The following is a 23344-nucleotide window of genomic DNA, read 5'->3' as shown; positions in this document are numbered from 1 at the left end:
ATAGAACAAGGGGATCCATGTTTCTACCTTATACCAAACTTAAAACATCTCGGTTGCTGCTAAAAAAAAAGAAAAGAGGAAGGATGGATTAACTTCTCCAAGACTGACAGAAAGAAGTTGTGAATGAAAAAAGAGACGGAGAGAACCGGCAGTGCATAAGGCGGAGAAGCGGAGTGGATAAGGTGGCAACTTTCCTTAGGCGATGAGAGCGATACGGTGTGCCGACTGTGACAGAATGAAACATCTTGTTTGTCTCATTCGCTTCCAGAGCCCAGAGCAGGAACCTGCGAGCCAAACTCCCTCACCTCAACATCAGCAGCCCATCTGTCTCCTGCTTTCACACACACACACACACACACACACACACACACACACACACACACACACACACACACACACACACACACACACACACACACACACACACACACACACACACACACACACACACACACACACACACACACACACACACACACACACACACACACACGCACACACACACACACACACACACAGAGCATTCCCAAGTGGCCATTCTCCCTATACAGAGTAAAGTCACACAGAGTTTACATTATCTTCAGCCTGCTGGCATTCGAGAGAGATAGAAGAGGGGCTTTTCTCTGTGTGGGGAGTATAAATAGTACAAAAGGAAGACTGCTGGAAAACAATCTGCTCGTGTTGGACTTATTAGATTGATCTGCACAAAGAAAAACATGAACATACTGCACACTATTAATGTCATTTATTAAGTGTGGATACAGTAGGGAAGGGATTCATATGGTCCCATTGCTGGGTGGATGTCCCGTTAGACGAAGAGGGGGGTAAATCCTTTTCCAATGCAGTCGGCTGAAAATTATGGAAAGTGCCACTCTACATAGCAACTGACGCCGTGGTCAAAGATGGAATTGCCGCAAAACACATTTTTAAATATTCAACACTCTACTTTCCTCTGGTGGCTAAAGTGGATTGTGCACACCCCAGGTTTATCACGTTTCATGTGTCAGGTAAACTGTGACGAATCCCCTTTCTACTGTACGAGTAGGACCAATGCAAAAGAAACATCCTGAAAAGCAGCGTAGATCTATTTGCGTACTGTTTCATCCTTATATCCATCTTTCTACTTTACCTAATAGGTAGGGTAGAGGTCAGATACAGTTCATAAAATACATTTAATAAATTACATTAAGTGAGGATACAAACACTTGTTGTCCAAACTTTTGAAAAGTCATATCTCAAATTGTATCTAATGTGAAATAATTGTAATATGCAGCGTCAAGCTTCTTTTGCAGTCCCATCACTGCATGCACGTTCACATTTGCTACATTTATAAGATCAGCTTGTATTAGGAGCTTAGTTTGGAAGTTGCTCTATTTCTCCTCTTCCTCCCCCCATGTTGACCTTTCCTTCCTATCTCTATTCAGGGATATTCTTTATACGCCTGTAACTGTATATTGTATGTCTGTTCCTGGATGGGTTGTGCTGAAAACGAACTTTGTTAAGTGCAATGACAATAAATCATCTTCTATTCTATTTGCTATATCAATGTGGGATCTTAACAGCTGAAAGGAAGTTTGACCGAAGGAAGGATTTCCTAGCTAGGGATGTTCCAATTAGGTTTTAATGCTGTCTATACGATCACATGTCGTACCTGTAAATGTTATTAAATGTGTATTTATAGTGAGTGCTATTGACAGTTAACTATATCAACACAATATTTAATCCAGTTCCTTGTTCTCTTTCCTTTAATAACATTGTTAAAAGGGGACTTATTGTGCAAAACCAACTTTTCCTACTTGTTGGTACCTGTTTTTGTGTGTTTGGGATTCCCATAAATCCCCAAAATTGTGAAATCAAACCATGGAGGCGTAACGGAGATATTTATAAAATAATATTGCCATCTTCCAAACTTGCTCTAGATCAGGGGTGTAAAGTCATTGTAGCTCAGGGGCCGCTTGGAGGAAAATCTATTCCCACGTGGGCCGGACGAGTAAAATCATGGCATGATAACTTAAAAATACAACTAGGACAAGTTCAGATTGTTTTCTTTGTTTTACTTCGGCCCAAAACAGAACAAGCAAATGGTCCTCTTGACAAAACACTTCAAGTTAGTTAAATTCTGAAGGAAAAACTTTAAGTCACAGCCTGTCTTGGATGAAAAAAATAAATAAATAAAGCATAAATACAAATTATTCTATGTGTCAATTACCTCATTTGTCATTTCCATCATTGACTTTGTACGGAAGACAATGATTTTCACAGAATTATATCAATGTGCAGTGTCTCATGCAGCATTTTAAGTGTTTGTTTTATAGCCCCACTTTACCATGTAGGTTGTGGTGCTTTGGATGCATGTATCTAATACAAATATCCTCAAAGTTGCATAATCATTAAACAATCTATTACTTACAATTTGTTGCAAGGTTTCGCAACAATGTTTTGCTTGAAGGCGGCCAATGTTTTTCAACAAATCTTGCTAAAATCTTGCACACACATGCTTGTCAGTCCCCCAAAGGTATCTACCAAATGTAGCCTGGTTGAGTCTACACTCTAAAGGTATATTTGTTATTTTGTACGGTCTGTTGATTCGTGTGAGGAATTTTAACTTATAGCTCAAATTCTGGGGCTGCCATTTAACTATTTACTTCATCCATTTTCTACCGCTTATTCCCTTCGGGGTCGCGGGGGGCGCTCGAGCCTATCTCAGCTACAATCAGGCGGAAGGCGGGGTACACCCTGGACAAGTCGCCACCTCATCGCAGGGCCAACACAGATAGACAGACAACATTCACACTCACATTCACACACTAGGGCCAATTTAGTGTTGCCAATCAACTTATCCCCAGGTGCATGTCTTTGGAGGTGGGAGGAAGCCGGAGTACCTGGAGGGAACCCACGCAGTCACGGGGAGAACATGCAAACTCCACACAGAAAGATCCCGAGCCCAGGATTGAACCCCAGACTACTCAGCACCTTCGTATTGTGAGGCAGACGCACTAACCCCTCTGCCTTGCCTAACAGAATTGCTATTGCGACATCCAGTGGACACATTTAGAACAGCAGTTTCTTTCATTTAAAAATGCAGCTTCATTTTACACTTTGCAAACTCATCTCGCAGGCCTGATCCGCCCTGCGGGCCGCATGTTTGACATCCCTGCTCTAAATGAACCGTTAGGAATTTGAGACTTAAGGGATGTATTATGCCTTCGTTACATCAGCAGATATCTCTACATATGGTAGAAGTTTACCCAAAGAGATTTGCGCGAGTACATACCATACTGTTTTAACTCATATATATTAACTTATACCTGTCGGGAGACTCGCTACAAACTACAACATGGCTGACAGGGAGAACACGCAGTTGAAATGTAGGCACATAAATAAGATTGCCCACAAAACGGTACATCCTGAAGAGACAGTCCAAAAGCGGCTTGGAGATGGTCTGTAAAACATAATCTATGCAACATTTTGACCAAAGAATCACCATTACATGTTATGTAGACCACAAGGAAGTGTTTACATGTAGAAAACAAATCCTAATATGATCCCTTTAAGCAAAACAAAGTCAACGCAATAACTAAGCAAAAAATACTGTGCTACTTATTTAAATCCTTTGGTTTTTGTCCTCCTGTTTCAAGTGAATTATTCTCCGAATTTGTAAACCTGAACAAAAATGACAACTACATGATTTTGTGAAATTGAAAATTTCCTCATGCTGCTGTATTGACATCAGTTGTTGAGCTGCTTTTTTGCCTTGGAACTTGTGAAAGTTTAGATCATAAATAATGCTTCTCACCTTAACAGTAGAAGGACGAGGACATAATCCTTCAAGGTGGTCAACTTTGGTATCCAATGTACCCCCGGGAATGGCAAGAAAGACACAAACAGACGCTTGGTTCAACCCCCCTTTGTTCTTTGCAAGGATTATGAGTCATTCTTCATCTCAACGGGAATATATCAACATCCTAGGAGTCTGCATCCCAGTGACAGCAGACATCGTACAGTAAGCAATTGCTTTATTTTGTTTATTGGCTCTCATGAAGTCTGCAGTGAGTAGTATTCAGTAATGTTGTCAAAGAAAATAGTAAATGTCATGTGTTTTTGAAATAATGCGCTGCCATAAACTTAAAATGAGCAAAATTAGTAAATATTTGGCATTTTAAAAAAAAAGTGCATTTCCCCTTTAAGATATTACATAAAATGTAGTTTATTTGCCGCACTGAAAGTAAATATTGTTAACTCAGGGGAGTGGCTTCACACTGTGTATGTAGATACACAGTTAGCCGCTAGCCACCTATCAGCTGCTGACAAAAAGTAAATAGGGTCAGACAGAGGGGATTAAACGGCATTGGCTGATCACATACTTTTTTTAAAAAAATCGACCGATAGTGACAATTTGATCAACGAATTCCTATCTGTAGCTATTAAATTAGAAACATTAACTAAATTTTGGTAAACAGTAACGTCCATTCTTAAATTAAACTCACAGTATAATGTCACTCCCTTGAGCACAGACCTTGGCCAATGCTAAACTGTTATTAAAAGTATGTTAGTCCATATGTCCATCAGTCTACTTCATACAGGCAGTTCCATTATAATACAAGGGTGTGGACTAATCCATTGATACCATAGTGTAGTGCCGGGGTGTCCAAAAGGCACGCACAGGGGCCATTTGCAGCCTGTGGCTTGTTTTTTTTTTTTTTTTTTAGCAAGCACAGTGAAACTGGGAGAGAAAAACACAGGGTCATTAACTCATTAAATACATTTTGCGAAAATGTAGGCCTAGAATAGCATTGCAAAACATTACATTTGATGTCCAGAGGCATTAAAAACCCTCATACGATTGCAATTGGCAACAAAAAAATACAACAAAACAAACCACCCAACCCAGTTTTTCCAATTGGGGGTAAAAACTGCACTTCAAGATGTTTAATATTTACTGAAATGCATTTTTTGCAAACAAATATTGAGAGTAAATGTTATATCTATGTTTGTTTACCTATTTAGCAGGACCATTACATTATTGACCTTCCAATTATAATGGTTAATAATACTACAGTAATGACAAATATGTTTACTGCTTTTAAAAAGTTTACTTGTATTGTTATTATGGTAACACTTTAGTATGAGGAACATATTCACCATTAAGTAGTTGCTTAATAACATGCAAATTAGCAACATATTGGCTCTTAATTAGTCATTAAGTACTTATTAATGCCTTATTCTGCATGGCCTAACCCTAACCCTAACTCTAACCTTCTAACCCTAACCAATTAACTCTAAATTAAGTTTTTGTTACTTACAATATGTTCCCCAAACTAAAGTGTTACCGTTATTATTATATCTTATGATTACATGTGTGCTTAATTTGGCCACAGTTAATGTAAGTATTTAAACTATTCAACATTATTATTGTCAAATGCAATTTTGTCTATACAGATAATTAATTGTATGCTTTTGACTATATATAATAATCATCTGCAGTTGGATATGGGCATTAACATGTTTTAAGTTGCATTGTAAAGACATTAAAAAACATTCAATTAGATTTGTTGATAACTGCAGAAATCCTTAAATGACAAAACATTGCAATAAAACATGTTGCAATGTCACAAGAAATCACACACATTTTCATAATTTGCTCCAAGAAAAAAAATCAGCACACTTCCCCTGTCCGAAAGGTACTGAAAAAGGGTTGGATATATTATCCAGCATTACTTAGTAGCAGTTAAATGCCAGAAAAAAGCTCCTGCTGGCCTTTTGCACATGTGTAAGTATGCTGTCCATCAGCAAAACTGATCTTTTAAAGTATCTGAGTATTAATGTGAAAGGTTCACCTCACACAGCCACGTTGAGTTCAAGCTTGCGGTAACAGATGGTAAGAAAGGGTCTCATTAAAGAGCAGCTCGCTTGCTGTGACGCGATTAGAGATAAAGTCAAACGCACATTCATATGATGCACTTTTAAAAATGGATGCAGACAAATATGCATGCACACACACACGCCGGCGAGCAGGCAAACGCCGTCAGATCCATGCGACATGGAAGCTAAATGGGGCTTGGAGAAGAAAAAAAAAATGTTGGTTCAAGCTTAGGTTAAATTCTATTTAAAGTGTGTTGCTTCCAAACAGTCACAAAAGACCATTTTGCACAAGCGCTACATTTTTAAAAAGGAGCTGACGCTGTAGCTCTCTATGTTTCTTTGCAGACTTTGTGTACCCAAATGACTTTTTATGGCTTTTAGGGTTACGCTAATATTTGAGGAATTAATGAGGTGGAATGATTACAACAATACGGATAGAAGTCTAATCTTGTGGCAAAACAAGTGAATGGATAATTTAATGGCTAAATCCAATTGAACTAGCCTTTAAGCGCACAAAACAAGCTACACTCACTAGAGCTGCTCAGTTTGTCTTTACATCTTCTTTAGTCAGTTCAAGAAACATATTAACTGACTAGTGTGCCTGCATCCCCACTTGTCCATCCAGTAGGAGCCTGCATAGTTCCTGGGGGTCTGTGACAGGAAGTGAGCAGGCAAAGTCCTGGCAAACGTAGGCGGTGGCCACGCCACCCTGCTGGGTCATGGAGGAGAGTGCAGGCAGACGCTGGGTGAGGAAACTGTCTGCACTGCCGTCAACAAGCATCAAGACCTGTTAAATGGGAAAAGCATAAACCAATGTTTGGTGAAATACGTGGTTTAGGGTGAATCAGAAATAATAATATGCTCCTGACACTACATAAACATTCAGCTTTTTTATTGCACAGGACACTAGCTGTCCAATTCAGAATTTGATCAAAAGAGAGGGTAAAATAAAGTAAACCTCGAATTACAAACCCCTCATAATTCAAACTTTTTGATTTACGAAACAGACCAAATAAAAATATGCGTTGTTATACGAATCTTGCCTCACAGCGCAGCCATTTTGTGCCAGGCAGCATATCCATTGTGGGCAGGCTGATCACTCATTCAATCACAGAGCAGTGCTGCTGTTGGCTATTGTGCTACTTTGCGTACATTTAAGTATGTTTTTTACGCCTGTTAATAGCATTTTTTAGTTTTGCTAGCTCAATATGAATCCAAAGAAAGAAATGGATAAGCGATGTGCCGTTTAAAACATTCAAGAAGTATCCACAACGTTGTTGACACTGCCGCCTCGACTTACCCCTACATTTCGCTGCACGCAAAGAAGATTATCAACAAAGGTAAAGTGGATTTTACCTTTTTATTTAGAATCATTGCAGCGACCTGGCTGTTACAGTTAATGAGTTTTGTCATTTCAAACTGTGAGTGCACCACAGGACTAGTGACAGTGTGTGTGCGTGTTGGCAGGGCGGCTGAAAAATTAGGACAGTAGAGTTTTTGGCTTTGTTATTTAATACAACATTGACCCATCACCACCTTAATGTACTGATTTTTTTTTTGTATAAAGTAACACTTTACATTGTATTCAAAGTGTACACACTTACTAAAAAATAGAGACGTTTGTCAAGGCTGGAACCCATTATTCATGTTCATTCTTTGTTTCTTATGGATACATTTGCTTTAATATACAAACTTCAGCAAGGATCAAGAAAATTAATTCAGGTGTCTGCTTTGCTTTGTTTTTGGCTTCTTTATTTTGGAACACTAACTCCAACAAATGAACCACTATCATGCAAAACATCAAACAAAGTAGTTAAAGAGCACTACCCTTCAAACCAAATTGTTTTTAAATTACATTTATTTCAAAGAATTAAACACTTTATGTGTTGTAATGGTATTTGTATGTGACATGGTTCTACAGATCAATAATTCCAGCTTTTTGAGTTTTGAGTGGGCTGCCCTGTGTAATGCAGGGGTGTCCAGACTTTTGGACTCAGGGGCCGCATTGGGATAAAAAAAAAAATGTGGCCATGCCAAAAGCATGTAAAATAACAATTAATTAAAAGACATATTTAAATATTATATTAATATATTATATACTTTTATTCTTTTATATAACAATTTTTATTTCATCTGACATCACATGGACGAAGATAAGACCTTCTGGAGGAAAGTTCTGTGGTCAGATGAAACTAAAATTGAGCTGTTTGGCCACAATACCCACAATATGTTTGAAGGAGAAAATGTGAGGCCTTTAATCCCAGGAACACCATACCTACTGTCAAGTATGGTGGTGGTAGTATTATGCTCTGGGCCTGTTTTGCTGCCAATTGAACTGGTGCTTTAAATGGAGCAATGCAAAGGGAGGATTACCTCCAAATTCTCCAGGACAAGCTAAAATCATCAGCCCGGAGGTTGGGTCTTGGGCGCAGTTGGGTGTTCCAACAGGACAATGACCCCAAACACACGTCAAAAGTGGTAAAGGAATGGCTAAATCAGGCTAGAATGAAGGTTTTAAAATGGCCTTCCCAATGTCCTGACTTAAACGTGTGGACAATGCTGAAGAAACAAGTCCATGTCAGAAAACCAACAAATTTAGCTCAACTGCACCAATTTTGGCAAGAGGAGTGGTGAAAAACTCAACCAGAAGCTTGTGGATGGCTACCAAAAACGCCTTATTGTAGTGAAACTTGCCAAGGGACATGTAACCAAATATTAACACTGCTGTTTGTATACTTTTGACACAGCAAATTTGGTCACATTTTCAGTAGACCCATAATAAATTCATAAAAGAACCAAACTTCATGAATGTTTTTTGTGACAACCAAGTATGTGCTCCAATCACTCTATCACAAAAAAATAAGAGTTGTCGGCTCCTCCGGCGCGAGCATTGTTGTTTTTGCACTTCTTATTAAGTGCCTTTTTTTGGGTGGATTCGGTCTTGCACGCGGAGGGTTTGGGTGTGGGCTTTGGTTGGTGTGGCGCTCCCGTCGGGGGGTTCTGCGGCGGGGGTGCATTAACCGGCACAAGGAGGCGGGATTACTGCGAGCCTCAGCCAGTGCGTCTTCGCAGCAGTTTTATGATTGCTCAGCACAATAAATACTTAGTTGTTGACAAAATACACTGTACATTATATACTTCAGCTAACTAAACTATGGAAATGTATAATATAGTTCATATAGCAATACGGTCTCACTGCACAGCAGGCCAGCAGTTAGCCGAGTCCGCAATCCATGTTGAGGCACAACGCAGTGACGTGCCTCAACAGGCTGCTGATCACCACACCGTCTCTTCTCAGTGCTTGAACGGCAAATGTGAAAATGCAGCGATTTTGAATACAAATAATCTAAAACTTGTGAAGTTAAATGGAAAATAACTTTATAGTATAATCACTGAATACATATAACTATTTAATTTCATTTTTTTCTTTTTACATTTTTTTTCTTTCCATGATGGCAGGTGAGGCCCCGCTCCAGCGCCCCCCGCGACCCTGAAAGGGACAAGCGGTAGCAAATGGATGGATGGATGGATGGATATACTGCACATACACTTACACAATTTTTATACAATATATATATATATACTGTATATATATATATATACAGTTCTGAAGTACTTGTACCTATATAGATATTAAACATGTGCGCAATGTAATGTAAATACATTTATCAAAATCACTACACTAACTTCAGTAGTTTAAAAAAAAATTCTTAACATGTGTGCTGTCTTAGAGGGATCACGTTTACACAGCTGTATTTACACCTAATTTGCAATCACAATGCTTTAAGTCTGCAGAATAATTTCATACCAAATTGAAGAGGGAAGTTTGTCAAACATGTAAGAATACAGTACACACTCCTGTAAAGCGATATTTTCGAGGGTAATCGCAAATACGCTGTCGTATGGATGTGCATGCAAAAACACATTACAACGCTTTTTTACCAAACAGCAGAGCGTTTAATGTGACGTAACAACAGTCTTTTGTACCAAAATAATACTTCAGTTTGTATTTATTAAAATAAGCTATAACCGACTGAACAATAACACATAACTTGCCTTATTTCAACTTTAACAACCCCCACCTCATATCAGACTCTGACGACAATGCAAGATGACATACAAATGATAAAACATCGAATATTAAATGTATGTGAAAGTTCGGCTCCGACCTTGTTTCTTTCCCTGACAACCTCCTTAAAGTTTTGTAATCAATCAGAAATATCAAGCAGGTCAAATCAGCCAAACACGGGGAAGTGTGGAGAGAGTGTTTGGAATATATTACTTATCATGCAATTTTTAATGGATTTATATATGTGTAATTTTTAAATAAATGTACGTGTTTTAAAAGGGAACTGCACTTTTTTATTTTGCCTATCGTTCACAATTATGAAACACATGACGATGGATGTACTATTTTTTAATGCATTCTAAATATTAAATACATTCGATCAAAAGTCTGCTTACAATGGAGCCTATGGGAGTCACTCAATTCTGCCTAGAAAGGCCTTAAAACAACATTCAAACACTTCCATTAAGGTTTTATATACATGATGTAATTATATATGTAATGTACTAACAGGCAAATTTTTAGCAAAACATTTAATATTTACGTATTTTGATCATTTTAAGCATACACATTTCAAAAACGCATCACGACGTTCACTTATTTTTTCAACTACATCACTGATTACTACTTACTGCAGACTTTAGGAGAGCCAACAAACATAATAAAACATTACTTACTGTACAATGTCTGCTGTCATTAGGATGCCCACTGATATAAATTAGTTATAAGAAGAATGAAAAATGACTTACAAACTGGCTGTCAGAGTGTACCAACTTGTCAGGATACGTTCTCATCCTGCTACTATCCCGGTGAGAGGCATTATTTATGATTTATAAAAAAGTTTGAGGAGCGAGGAAATGAGGAAGCAGCTGATCAGTCGATCATGTCAACGAAGGCACACAAGCTTGTGAACACGCCGCCGCTATAGTTTGTCTGTATTAACACTTATAATAATAATATTGCTAATACTTGGTTAATATTCACGTCACGAAATGTAAATGGAGTACTGTTTGCGCTTTTTGGATGGTTATTTATTGGGTCTTATGAGCGGAATAGAGAACTTCCTCTTGGCTTCGCTGTAAGCGGAATTTTATACACATTTATTTAGAATTTCAAGTGAAACTTGTGGTCACTCACCATTGATTCCATCTGCGTTTACCAGAAAGCTGCATCATCACTCAATTTAGGCAAATACACACAGAGGGCCAATTTTCTTGTTAAACTTGTGATACCTTGCGGGCCGCATTTGGCCCATGAGCCGTAGTTTGGACACCCTTGGTGTAATTGAAATGAGTTACTATTTGAGACAGACGCTCCCCCTACTGCAGTGGGGTTGGTGCAAAGAACAAATGTGACAGGGAGCAGCTTGGCGTCATGTTGCACAATAAAATGAAATATTAATCCATAAAATAAACACATCATAGGAAAATGATTAGCCCTGAAGTCAAAACATTACAGAATTGTGCGATGTAGCAACAGATGGAGATCTTGCCATCAACAACAATAATCGTAAATAAATTGTATATACTTTGCTTTGATGTACTCTGTGGCTGGAAAGTGACAGTGACATAACGATGTGTGACAATCCTAGCATCCAACGACACACGGCCGCTCTGCTTGGCTATTAGCTTTGACATGACAGCGGTTCTGTGTCATCAAAAATGGCAGAACTTTGCTCAAGTAGCCATTTGTTGCTACAAGGAGATGGGTGTTTACAGAGCCTTTAATTCTGCATCAACATTTAAACTTTCCTAAGCCATTAGATAAGACACAACTTCAACAGGGGACAAACGTCCACAGGGGACCACTGTCCAGAACCGGTCAGGCTTGTGTTGTCATTCAGCAAGGAACTGAATGGGTCCAAAGGCACGCCACTCAGCCCTTCAGATGCTCACTGATGCCAATAACAATCAGCATTTTTAATGCCAGGAATCAAATATGTTGCTTAAACTCCCAATGTCCTCTATCTCAAGAGTGTTTCTGTAACCAAGCATGCAGGAGGCTGAATTATGGATTCACACCAGGTGCCATTGATGTCTGGCTGTAAACACTGCTCACATATTAAGGCAGATGCAGACGCACAGGGGAAGACTGAGAGAATAAAAAAAAATGTGATGGAATGTGTGCATGACGGTGTGACTGTTGCTAAGGAGACGGGATGAGGATTTCCACACACAGCCCCAACCGTTTCCTCTTTGTCCCGACGCTTTGTTTTGCTTGTCAGCACCATGCTGTCCCTACGTGAGTCGGACCACATGGGAGCAACACACATTTCTAACTTAAAGGTCACGCTGTAGTGGGTCTGTGTCACAATTAAGTTGAAACATCCACAGAGACTACACAAGATGAGCGAACACGATTGAACATGATGGGGAAAGATGGTTCCCATTAGACACAGAAACTATTACATCACGTATACAAGGCTTATAAATGAGGTATGAGGTCTGATTTGGGGCTGGTTTGTGGGAAAATGGATAGTTATGTTATTTGAAAAACATTTTTTTGGACCATCTCGATGGGACTTGGCGTGCCACTTAATGGTAACAAGAGATGGAGATGTATTCTGTTGATGCACTTTGTCTTCGACATCATGTGTATTCAGGGTTTCCCTAGATTGCCACCATACATGTGAATGATATAGGTCAATTGCTTGGCTACATAAGATGCAACTGTCAAGTTGACCAGGTTGTTGCAGAACAACAAACGCCAGCGGTTTCAGCACATGGAAGCCCATTTCTAACTGAGAGACATTACACACAATGTGACAAAGTATTTAGATATAGTGGTCGTGCTTTAGTGGCCAGAAAATTGCCACAGCAATAACACGTGGAGGACCCTCCTAGAACGCACTGCCAGTAAGCACACCAATCGGAGTTTTCTCACTCACCTTTGCACTGGCGTATGCATTGACCTGACCACTGACTGTATAACAGTGCTTGAGCCCCCAAAGCGACACAAATAACCTCAACCTCCCTGAATTTAAATACTATTAAGAACACTTTTTATTAGCTCATTGTTTCAGTGTAATTATTACTTCTACTGGGTAGAACATGGAACCTGTTGATGAAGTTGAGCACTGCTACCACCTGGCTGCAGGCTTGTGTACTCGAATGTAGAAACAATTACTGAAAATTAGGGGTGTAATTATTGGTCGAAATATCCACAGATCGATTCATATTCCTAAATTTGAAGTATATCAATCTGTGCTCGCCAAGTTTGCCTTCCAGATAATAGGTATCGTTTAAAAAGCTAATCGATACATTAGATCGATACTAGAAAAAGAAAACCATTGAAGTTAAGCACTTTTAAAAATAAGGACGTTATTGGGGCATTGTCTCATTTTTCCTCTTTACCATCACTGGTACACTTCAGTGACGGCATTTATAGAATGATAATTTACTGCATTTCCTTGATTATTTGTGGGGGATATTAAGAATCAATCGACTTTTCAGGTATTTTTCCCCCCAGAAAATTTTGTTAGAAGTCAAAACTGCACAACATTAGGTGTATTTGACATCACTGTACTTAATCTTTGGTAGTCCACGTCTGTGGCATATCACATACAAGCAGCATGTGAGATTTCCCAATTAATCCTTATGAGCGGGTCTTGCCTGCTGCATACTAAACAAATATGTGTGACAAAACCACATGAGAGTGCAGACAAACTCCAACACACATCAACTACTGTTTACTTGTTGAATGCCCCCTTTTTACGCTCCATCTGACAAACTAGCCAACTTTACAAGAACACAGTCTACCTGTGCTGACAGCAACGTGCAAACACACCCATCTTGAAGGCACCCTTTCACTGTACTTTCTACTCTCGACTTACAACCTAAGCTCGGACACAAACAACTCTGAGGCAGCTCCCTCGTTGTCACCAAAGAATAGAATCCATGAAACACAATAAACACATTTTAGAAAAGCGCTGTCATTCCTGGGGAAGAGTGATGATGGTGGCTGTGAATAGGTCCATGTTAGGCGGATGTCACACCCCGCCTCGGGTGAAGGTAATGTAACCGTTGCAAACCAGACTTTCAAATCAAGGATGGCAAGGCACGCAGTTGGTAACAGTTTACAAACATTTATTGAAATCCCAAAAAGTGTCAAAAGGTGAACAATGACAGGAAAACAAAGCACCTACACTCTGTAATGGTAATAAACAGAGGCAATATTAGTATTGTATATTATATATAGTATATTTATATTCTAAATACATTTCAAAGTTGCATGCGTTAAATAGGCCTATATATTTCATCAAAATAAGCATATTAAAAATAATCAAAATGTAAATCATCCATTATAACAAAATACATGTATTCATAATCAAAGGTCAATAATCAAATATGTCAAAGTAAAGAATTAAATAATCAAAACAGATTTAGCAAAATCTATTAGCAATCAACAAAACTCATTTAACCGGTTACAAAACAACATCTCATCATCAAAATAATCACCTCAGTAGATGATGCATGGAGACCGAAACTCCTGCTCAGGACAGAGAACCTCCTCTGGCAGTGACCAACAGCAGACTGTCAGAAAAACGGCATTTTCCAACTTAAATAGCCCATAGCTCCGCCCACTAGCTGGGACCAATTTGACAGGGGGAATTAAGAAAACAGTTATTTTGGAAATTACACCATAAATAACCATCACATGTCTAAAAAGTATTCACATAGTACTTTTGCATGTGTAGAGCAGTCATTTTTGTACACAGTATATTCAGGCTTTAGACAACACAACTTTCAAATGTCCAGTGTCCTTCTGTAATACCCAGCTTTTGATAATCATGGTTTGACCCAAATTTGGCCTAATTAGTGAATGCAGGTGTGTTCACCTATATAAAGCCCTCAACCCCACCCTGACTCTTTTAGTCAACTGTTCAGAGCCATGGTGGGTGACAGGTAACAATTTGTTTGTTGAGCACATGCTTTTCACTAGCTAACAAGATTGAATGTTTGTAGTTTGTCCATGTTGAGCTTCCCAACAAATGTGCACGGTTTGTGAGGAAGTCCAAAGGTCAAACAGTGACAGTGTGGGGTCAAACTGTCACATTACTTCCCTCCTCTCCAGCGACAGCAAGTTCAGGGAGACGAGACAGGTAATCAGCTAGCAAGTTAGTTTTGCCAGCTCGATGTGTGATATTGAAGCAAAAGGGCTGTAACGCCAAGTACCATCTGGTGACACGGGAGTTCTTATCCCTCATGGAGTTGATCCAGCTCAATGCTCTGTGGTCCGTTTCCAGATCAAAGGTCCGTCCCAGAAGGTAATAACGTAGGCTGTCCAATGCCCACTTGATGGCAAGACATTCCTTTTCGATGGCAGAGTACCTAGTTTCTCTGGGATGCAGTTTACGGCTCGGATATAGAAGCGGTTGTTCCTCGCCCTCCTTTCCTTGGGCTAGGACGGCTCCAAGGCCCACACCGGAGGCATCAACTTGAACAAGGAATCGCTGGTTGAAGTCAGGACTTTGTAAGACCGGGAAAGAGCATAGAATAGCTTTGACCTTTGTGAAGGCAGTTTCACATTTTTCTGTCCATTTGACTGGATTAGAGGATGCTTTGGTAGTCAGCTCGACAAGAGGAGCTGTGATGGTAGAGAAGTGGGGCACAAATCTTCTGTACCACCCAGAAAGCCCCAAGAATGACCGGACCTGCTTCTTTGTCCGGGGTCTAGGACTGTCTTGGATAGCCTTCACCTTGTCCACCTGAGGGCGTATCTGCCCGTTGCCAAGATGGTAACCTAGGTAGCACACCTCAGTTTTGGCCCACTCACATTTCTGGGTGTTAAGAGTGAGCCCAGCAGAATGGATCCGGAGCAGGACTTGACGCAGGTGAGAGAGGTGGTCTTTCCAGGAAGTGCTGAAAACCACCACATCATCAAGATAGGCAGCAGAGAACTGGCCACACCCCTGCAGAGCGCGATCCATTAGCCGCTGAAAGGTTGCGGGGGCTCCGTGGAGTCCGAACGGCATCACTGTGTAATGATAGAGACCCTTTGGTCCACGGAAGGCAGTGTACTCCCTAGACTCCTTCTTTAAAGGGACTTGCCAGTATCCCTTACACAGGTCAAGGGTGGTGATGAACACAGCTTTGCCGAGCTTCTCAAGAAGTTCATCAATACGTGGCATAGGATAAGCATCAAATTTAGAAACGGCATTCACTTTGCGTAGGTCATTACAAACTCGTATCGTGTTGTCTTTTTTAGGAACGAGGACAATGGGGTTACACCACTCACTGTTTGAGGGTTCAATCACTCCTAGATCCAGCATGGTTTGGATTTCATGGTTGAGGGGCTCCACCATCCGCTCAGGCACTCTGTATGGGCGCTGACGGATAGGTGTTGGGTTTTTTAAGTGAATGACATGTTCAATTAGTGGAGTTCTTCCTGGCTTTCCACTGAATACTGGGAATTCTTCACACACTTGCAAGAGTTTAAGGGCAGATTGTGCAGACAAGTGACTTACATCAGGTTTCTGTGGTGTAGTGAGCATAGACAGATCTGTCTCCTCCACATCATCCTCCATTTTCACTTCCCGTGCCAGCATCACCTTTTCCTCTTGAAACTCCTTGCTTTGAGTAGGTACTTGACTGGCCTGGACATCCTTTCCTTCCACAGAGGATTTCCTCTCCTTCCATTCCTTCAGAAGGTTGATGTGGTACACTTGGGATGCCTTTCCTTTATCCGGATGTGAGATCTCATAGGTGACTGGACCAGCGTGTCTGACCACGGAGTAAGGACCTTTCCATTGGGCCAGCAGTTTATGACTTGAGGTTGGAAGAGAGAGCATGACCTTTTGACCTGGCTGTAGCACCCTGTGACGTGCTTTCCGGTCATACCAGGTCTTCTGTTTCAAAGGGCACACTGGGGCTCGATACCCTGGCTGTTGGCAGTGGTAGCAGATGAGATCCTTCACTGGACTCTGTCTCGGGAACAGTCTGTTGTCCCCTGAGGTGCTGTAACCACCTGCTTTCTGCACACCTCTTTGGTGTGACAGGTCGGCTGCACCTCGGGCTGCTACATGGTTGTTCTGCTGCCTTGGCATTCGGAGTCCTTTACGAGCATTCAAGTACTGGCCTGCAAGTTTAGCAGCAGTAAGTCCGTCTTCTGGCTCATGTTCCTTGACCCAAATCTTCATTTCGTTGGGCAGCATGCGAAGCATTTGCTCCAGAATGAAAAGCTCTGCGATCTCTTCTTTAGAACGCTGCTCTGGCTTGATCCATCTTCTGTAGAGACCTTTGAGTCTGTTGTAAGTCTTCTTGGGAAATTCACCAGGGGGAATGTAGGTTGACCGGAACTGGAGCCTATAAGTCTCAGGAGAGATATCAAACTTAGCAAGGAGGGCTTCTTTAAGGTCAGTATAGACGTTGGAAGCATCTTCCTCCATCGCAGAATAGGCATCCAGAGCTTTGCCGGTCAAGAGTGGAACAAGTCGGCAGGCCCAGTCAGACTGAGGCCAGCCCCAGGTGCGAGCGATGCGCTCGAAGCGGACAAGAAAGTTTTCGATGTCCTCACCCTGCTGGAAAGGGAGCATCTTTGGGCTTTGTCGGAGATGATGGTCAGGTGGCAAGGAATCTCTGGACGGCGACGCTTGAGGACTAGGAGTTGGCTGTGGGCGAGTTCTGGGTTTGGGCGACTGCTCATAACGACTATCATCAGTAGTACGGTTAGCATTTTGGTTAGTGAGTGAGTGATCTAGGCTAGGCCTTGTACAGACATGTTTTAACTCCTGGAGTTCACGGACTAGGATAGCTTCCCTACGTTGCTGTCCAATCAAAAAGTCTTGGAACATGTTAACCAGAGTAGGTTCACTTAGCACTCTTTCAGTCCTTTGTGGCTCAGCAGACCACCTAGCCTTCCCAGAACCCTTCCTATGCTGCTTACGCCTAGCCCCAGAGTTCTCAAAACCTTTGACGTCTTCTTCAGACTCCTCTGTGTTCCATCCAACTTCACGCTCCTCAGCCATAGTCGTCCGGTCCAGCCTCATCGCCGTGGCCCCTCGACCAGCCATCTCATCAGTCTCCTCTGTCATTGCCACCTTCGACACTTGGGATCTCAAACCAGTTCTGGCCTGCCCTCTGCCAGATTTGTTGTAAACTCTGCGGCTTGCCATCCCACCACTGCCACCATATGTCACACCCCGCCTCGGGTGAAGGTAATGTAACCGTTGCAAACCAGACTTTCAAATCAAGGATGGCAAGGCACGCAGTTGGTAACAGTTTACAAACATTTATTGAAATCCCAAAAAGTGTCAAAAGGTGAACAATGACAGGAAAACAAAGCACCTACACTCTGTAATGGTAATAAACAGAGGTAATATTAGTATTGTATATTATATATAGTACATTTATATTCTAAATACATTTCAAAGTTGCATGCGTTAAATAGGCCTATATATTTCATCAAAATAAGCATATTAAAAATAATCAAAATGTAAATCATCCATTATAACAAAATACATGTATTCATAATCAAAGGTCAATAATCAAATATGTCAAAGTAAAGAATTAAATAATCAAAACAGATTTAGCAAAATCTATTAGCAATCAACAAAACTCATTTAACCGGTTACAACACAACATCTCATCATCAAAATAATCACCTCAGTAGATGATGCATGGAGACCGAAACTCCTGCTCAGGACAGAGAACCTCCTCTGGCAGTGACCAACAGCAGACTGTCAGAAAAACGGCATTTTCCAACTTAAATAGCCCATAGCTCCGCCCACTAGCTGGGACCAATTTGACAGGGGGAATTAAGAAAACAGTTATTTTGGAAATTACACCATAAATAACCATCACATGTCTAAAAAGTATTCACATAGTACTTTTGCATGTGTAGAGCAGTCATTTTTGTACACAGTATATTCAGGCTTTAGACAACACAACTTTCAAATGTCCAGTGTCCTTCTGTAATACCCAGCTTTTGATAATCATGGTTTGACCCAAATTTGGCCTAATTAGTGAATGCAGGTGTGTTCACCTATATAAAGCCCTCAACCCCACCCTGACTCTTTTAGTCAACTGTTCAGAGCCATGGTGGGTGACAGGTAGTGATGGGTTGATGAGGCCTCATGAAGCGTTTCGACACATTGCAAAACTGTATTGATACTGTGTCGATACTGTGTCACTAAATACTGACATCTGCTGGACATTAAAAATCCCTACAGGCAACCTATGGACCGACTCAACTGACACTGATTTTATGACCTAGTATATACAATAATATAAACCAAGTCATTGTATTTCATTTAGGATTATTTAATATCTTCATTTAAATAAAAATATATTTTTATCTTTTTTAGATACAGTCAAATAATGTGAACATGTATCATGACTAGGATGGTAGAAGGTGGGGATTGAACCCCAGTAACCGATTGCTGGCACGGCCACGCTACCAACTTCGCCACGCCGTCATTCCTGTACCTTCTCTAGTAACAGTAGTGATGGGTCCTCCAACACAGATGCATCGGCGCATGCGTCGAGCTCATAGAGCGAAACCCTGTGTCGGTGCGCGTACCGCTTTTAGAAAGTCACGTGACCGATCATGAGCTGCTTTGGTCACGTGACCGATACGCGAACTGTATCGCACTGACGCCTCCTCTGTGCCCTGTGAGCAACATCCCCTCTAAGGTGCGCGCCTGCGCAATTGCGCAGTGCTCAGGCGTCCTCCGCGCACACCGTGCGCCGCACAGCCAATATATGCCGCGCACCAAATCAAACCCATCTGAATTCTAAACAAAATAAACACATTTATTCTGTGTAATTTTGAAATGCAACTTTGAGTGACAGTGACAACAAGCGGCCCTAACGGTGTTCGTCAACAACACGCATTGCGCCGCTTCCTAATAAACAGTTTGACGCGCAGGCGTCAGTGCGATACAGTTCATGAGCGGTCACGTGACCAGAACAGCTCATGAGCGGTCACGTGACCAAAACAGCTCGTGTTCGGTCACGTGACTTTCTAAAAGCGATACGCGCACCGACACAGGGTATCGCTCTATGAGCTCGACGCATGCGCCGATGCATCGGTGTTGCCGGACCCATCACTAGTGACAGGTAACAATTTGTTTGTTGAGCACATGCTTTTCACTAGCTAACAAGATTGAATGTTTGTAGTTTGTCCATGTTGAGCTTCCCAACAAATGTGCACGGTTTGTGAGGAAGTCCAAAGGTCAAACAGTGACAGTGTGGGGTCAAACTGTCACAGCGGAGCATGAGGAGATTTACTTCCTCCATTCATCCTTCACTGTCCCTTGTTTTCACTCTCTCTCTCACACACACACACACACACACGCACACGCACACGCACACGCACACGCACACGCACACACATATACACATACACATACATATACATATACATATATGAAAGAAGCAGCCAAGTCATCATAACAACCAGGCATCTGGACTCCAGCCCCAGGACAGACACATACACACTCCCACTTGGACTGCTTGGAAAAGCTGGTGATGGTGGTAGTCGGTGCTGCAGGACCACATGCACCGCACACATCAGTCATCCCTTGACATCCATTTCAAAAGCAAGCTCCATTCACCCGTCTGAATTTTCACTGCAAAAGTAGGTGAGGTTATAGGTGGCATGGAGAAGTAATAAGCGAAAAAGAACAGTAAAAATAATAAATAATGTAAGGATCTCACAAGATTATTAGCTCACATATCTGCCAGCCAGTACATGTTATTGACTGCAGTAGGTATTTATGGTGCCCTTGGTCATTAGTATCCTTGTTCCACACCTCTATATATTAGAGATGAATGCAGAAGCTGGGATGGGAAACAGACTACCAGTGTTAAAGGCCTACTGAAACCCACTACTACAGACCACGCAGTCTGATAGTTTATATATCAATGATGACATCTTAAAATTGCAACATGCCAATACGGCCGGGTTAGATTAGTAAAGTGCAATTTTAAATTTCCCGCGAAATATCCTGCTGAAAACGTCTTGGTATGATGACGTTTGCGCGTGACGTCACGGACTGTAGCGGACATTTTGAGACACCATTGTGGCCAGCTATTAAGTCGTCTTTTTTCATCGCAAAATTCCACAGTATTCTGGACATCTGTGTTGGTGAATCTTTTGCAATTTGTTTAATGAACAATGGAGACAGCAAAGAAGAAAGCTGTAGGTGGGAAGCGGTGTATTAGCGGCCGGCTGCAGCAACACAAACACGTAGACGGTGTTTCATTGTTTACATTCCCGAAAGATGACAGTCAAGCTTTACCATTGGCTTGTGGAGAACTGGGACAACAGAGACTCTTACCAGGAGGACTTTGAGTTGGATATGCGGTACCGTGAGTACGCAGCTGCGGCTTCCAAACATTTGATCGCTTGCCTGTACGTGCGTGCCGCTATGTGCATGTCACGTATGTAACTTTGGAGAAATATATGTGCTGTATGAACTTTGATTGAGTGTGTTGTGCGGGTGTTTGATTTGTATTGGCGGGTTATATGGGAGGGGGGGGGGGGTGTTTGTTATGCGGGATTAATTTGTGGCATATTAAATATAAGCCTGGTTGTGTTGTGGCTAATAGAGTATATATATGTCTATACAGTATGTCTTGTGTTTATTTACTGTTTTAGTCATTCCCAGCTGAATATCAGGTCCCACCCGCCTCTCACAGCATCTTCCCTATCTGAATCGCTTCCACTGCCCTCTAGTCCTTCACTCTCACTTTTCTCATCCACGAATCTTTCATCCTCGCTCAAATTAATGGGGAAATCGTCGCCTTCTCGGTCTGAATCGCTCTCGCTGCTGGTGGCCATGATTGTAAACAATGTGCAGATGTGAGGAGCTCCACAACCTGTGACGGCTTTTTTATCAGCGACCAAAAGTTGCGAACTTTATCATCGATGTTCTCTACTAAATCCTTTCAGCGAAAATATGGCAATATCGCGAAATGATCAAGTATGACACATAGAATGGACCTGCTATCCCTGTTTAAATAAGACAATCGCATTTTAGTAGGCCTTTAAAATCGGTTTTCAGTCAGCAGACCTACATCAGTTTTTTGGAGTTTTAAATGAATCTCTTTTGGAATACATGTATTAATTACTTTCCTTGAAAATGATTGTCATTTGTGCACGTCCTGTTTCTGCGTTTTATAATTTTTTTAAATCGTGTTTTTATGAACAAAGGATATTTTTCTGGTCTATCATATGTTTGATCTTGTCACTTTTTTTTACATTATACATTATTACATTTCAGAATAGAATGCAATGAAAATAACTGTAACAATGCCCTTACAAAGACAATACTGCTGTCTGTAAAGGCAGCGACATTAGGTGTACAATATAGTTTGTTGTTACTATAAATCGGCTACACTGTAAGCTACTGTAAACAGTATTAATGGTTGTAGTTGCATTTTGCAGAATGGCATAGCATCACCTAAACATGAGGGACAAATACTAGAACACATGTTAATATTAAGTACGGTAGCGTAATTCTAAACTCCTTCACACTGTAAATCAGACATGGGCAAAATATGGTCTGTTAAGCTTTTCAATCCCACCACCAGACGTCTACAAATTATTTTTCTAAACCTTTAATATTGAAACTGGAGACGCCAATATGATGTTAAGTGTAGTTTTCAAATTACAGTAACTCTTGAACTAAAGAACCTATTCAAATGGTTAGAATCTGCGCTTTTGAATGACACTTACGGGTTATTACCGTAATCACAGAGAATAAGTCACAGCGACTCCAGGTAGCCAAGGCACAGGGCGGGGTTTATTTACGGAGCAGCCAGCACAAGACGTGAGTGTCAGAAACAGACGCAGAAGCATATTTCTACAACAATGTTCTGCAGAAAAGTGATATTATATGAGATTGTGGGGTTGTTTTTTTACCCTGTGCGTTCACGATTCACCGTGTTTGCTGCATTTTTGTTCTGTTTTGATTGATTGTAAAATATGTCGATCAAGGCGGTAGTCTGAGAAGTAAAAAGGGAGCAATGTTCATATGGTCTCAATATTAGTAAGTGTTTTATCGTTCATGGTTAATACTGTAAATGCCGCATTTTTTATTATCATGTACATTCTGGGTGTCTTATTAGTAAAAAAAACTGTAAAATTCCCATCCGTTTTTTGAGGGGGTCTGGTCATAATGGTTTTAGCATTTTAGTCAACCATAGTGTTTTTCTATTAGTGTTCCTGGAATAAATAATCTCCTTGTGGAAATTCAGGTATCTTTCATAGCTCACACAGTAATGTGTGAGCTATGAACTTTAGACATTAAAATAATGAGAATACAAAAAAACAGGCTAAGTACATTAAAAAAAAAATACAATAAAAAAAAGGCGTATAATCGACATATACATTCGAGGCTACTATTAGGGTTATAGAGATTCCAAAGAAAAATTAAAGGCCTACTGAAACCCACTACTACCGACCACGCAG

The 23344-nt window shown here is 40.9% G+C and overlaps 1 protein-coding gene across 3 annotated transcripts in view; it reads right to left on the bottom strand.

The window, feature by feature from the left end:
• Window positions 1-4637: 4637 nt before the first annotated feature.
• The window catches only part of spata20 (spermatogenesis associated 20), a 77409-nt gene continuing 58702 nt past the window's right edge, over window positions 4638-23344 (bottom strand). For 2 of the 3 annotated variants that reach the window (XM_062056261.1, XM_062056257.1), the window contains exon 16: window positions 4638-6649. In XM_062056261.1, the coding sequence (XP_061912245.1) occupies window positions 6455-6649 (195 nt within the window). In that variant the 3' untranslated portion in view covers window positions 4638-6454. The remainder of the gene's footprint in view (window positions 6650-23344) is intronic. The other variant, XM_062056258.1, reaches the window with a different exon arrangement.

Source organism: Entelurus aequoreus, linkage group LG08 (assembly GCF_033978785.1).
Source record: "Entelurus aequoreus isolate RoL-2023_Sb linkage group LG08, RoL_Eaeq_v1.1, whole genome shotgun sequence".
NCBI classification, from domain to species: Eukaryota; Metazoa; Chordata; class Actinopteri; order Syngnathiformes; family Syngnathidae; genus Entelurus; species Entelurus aequoreus.
Note: the sequence above shows the minus strand (reverse complement) of the source record. Positions and strands in the feature narration are given on the sequence as shown.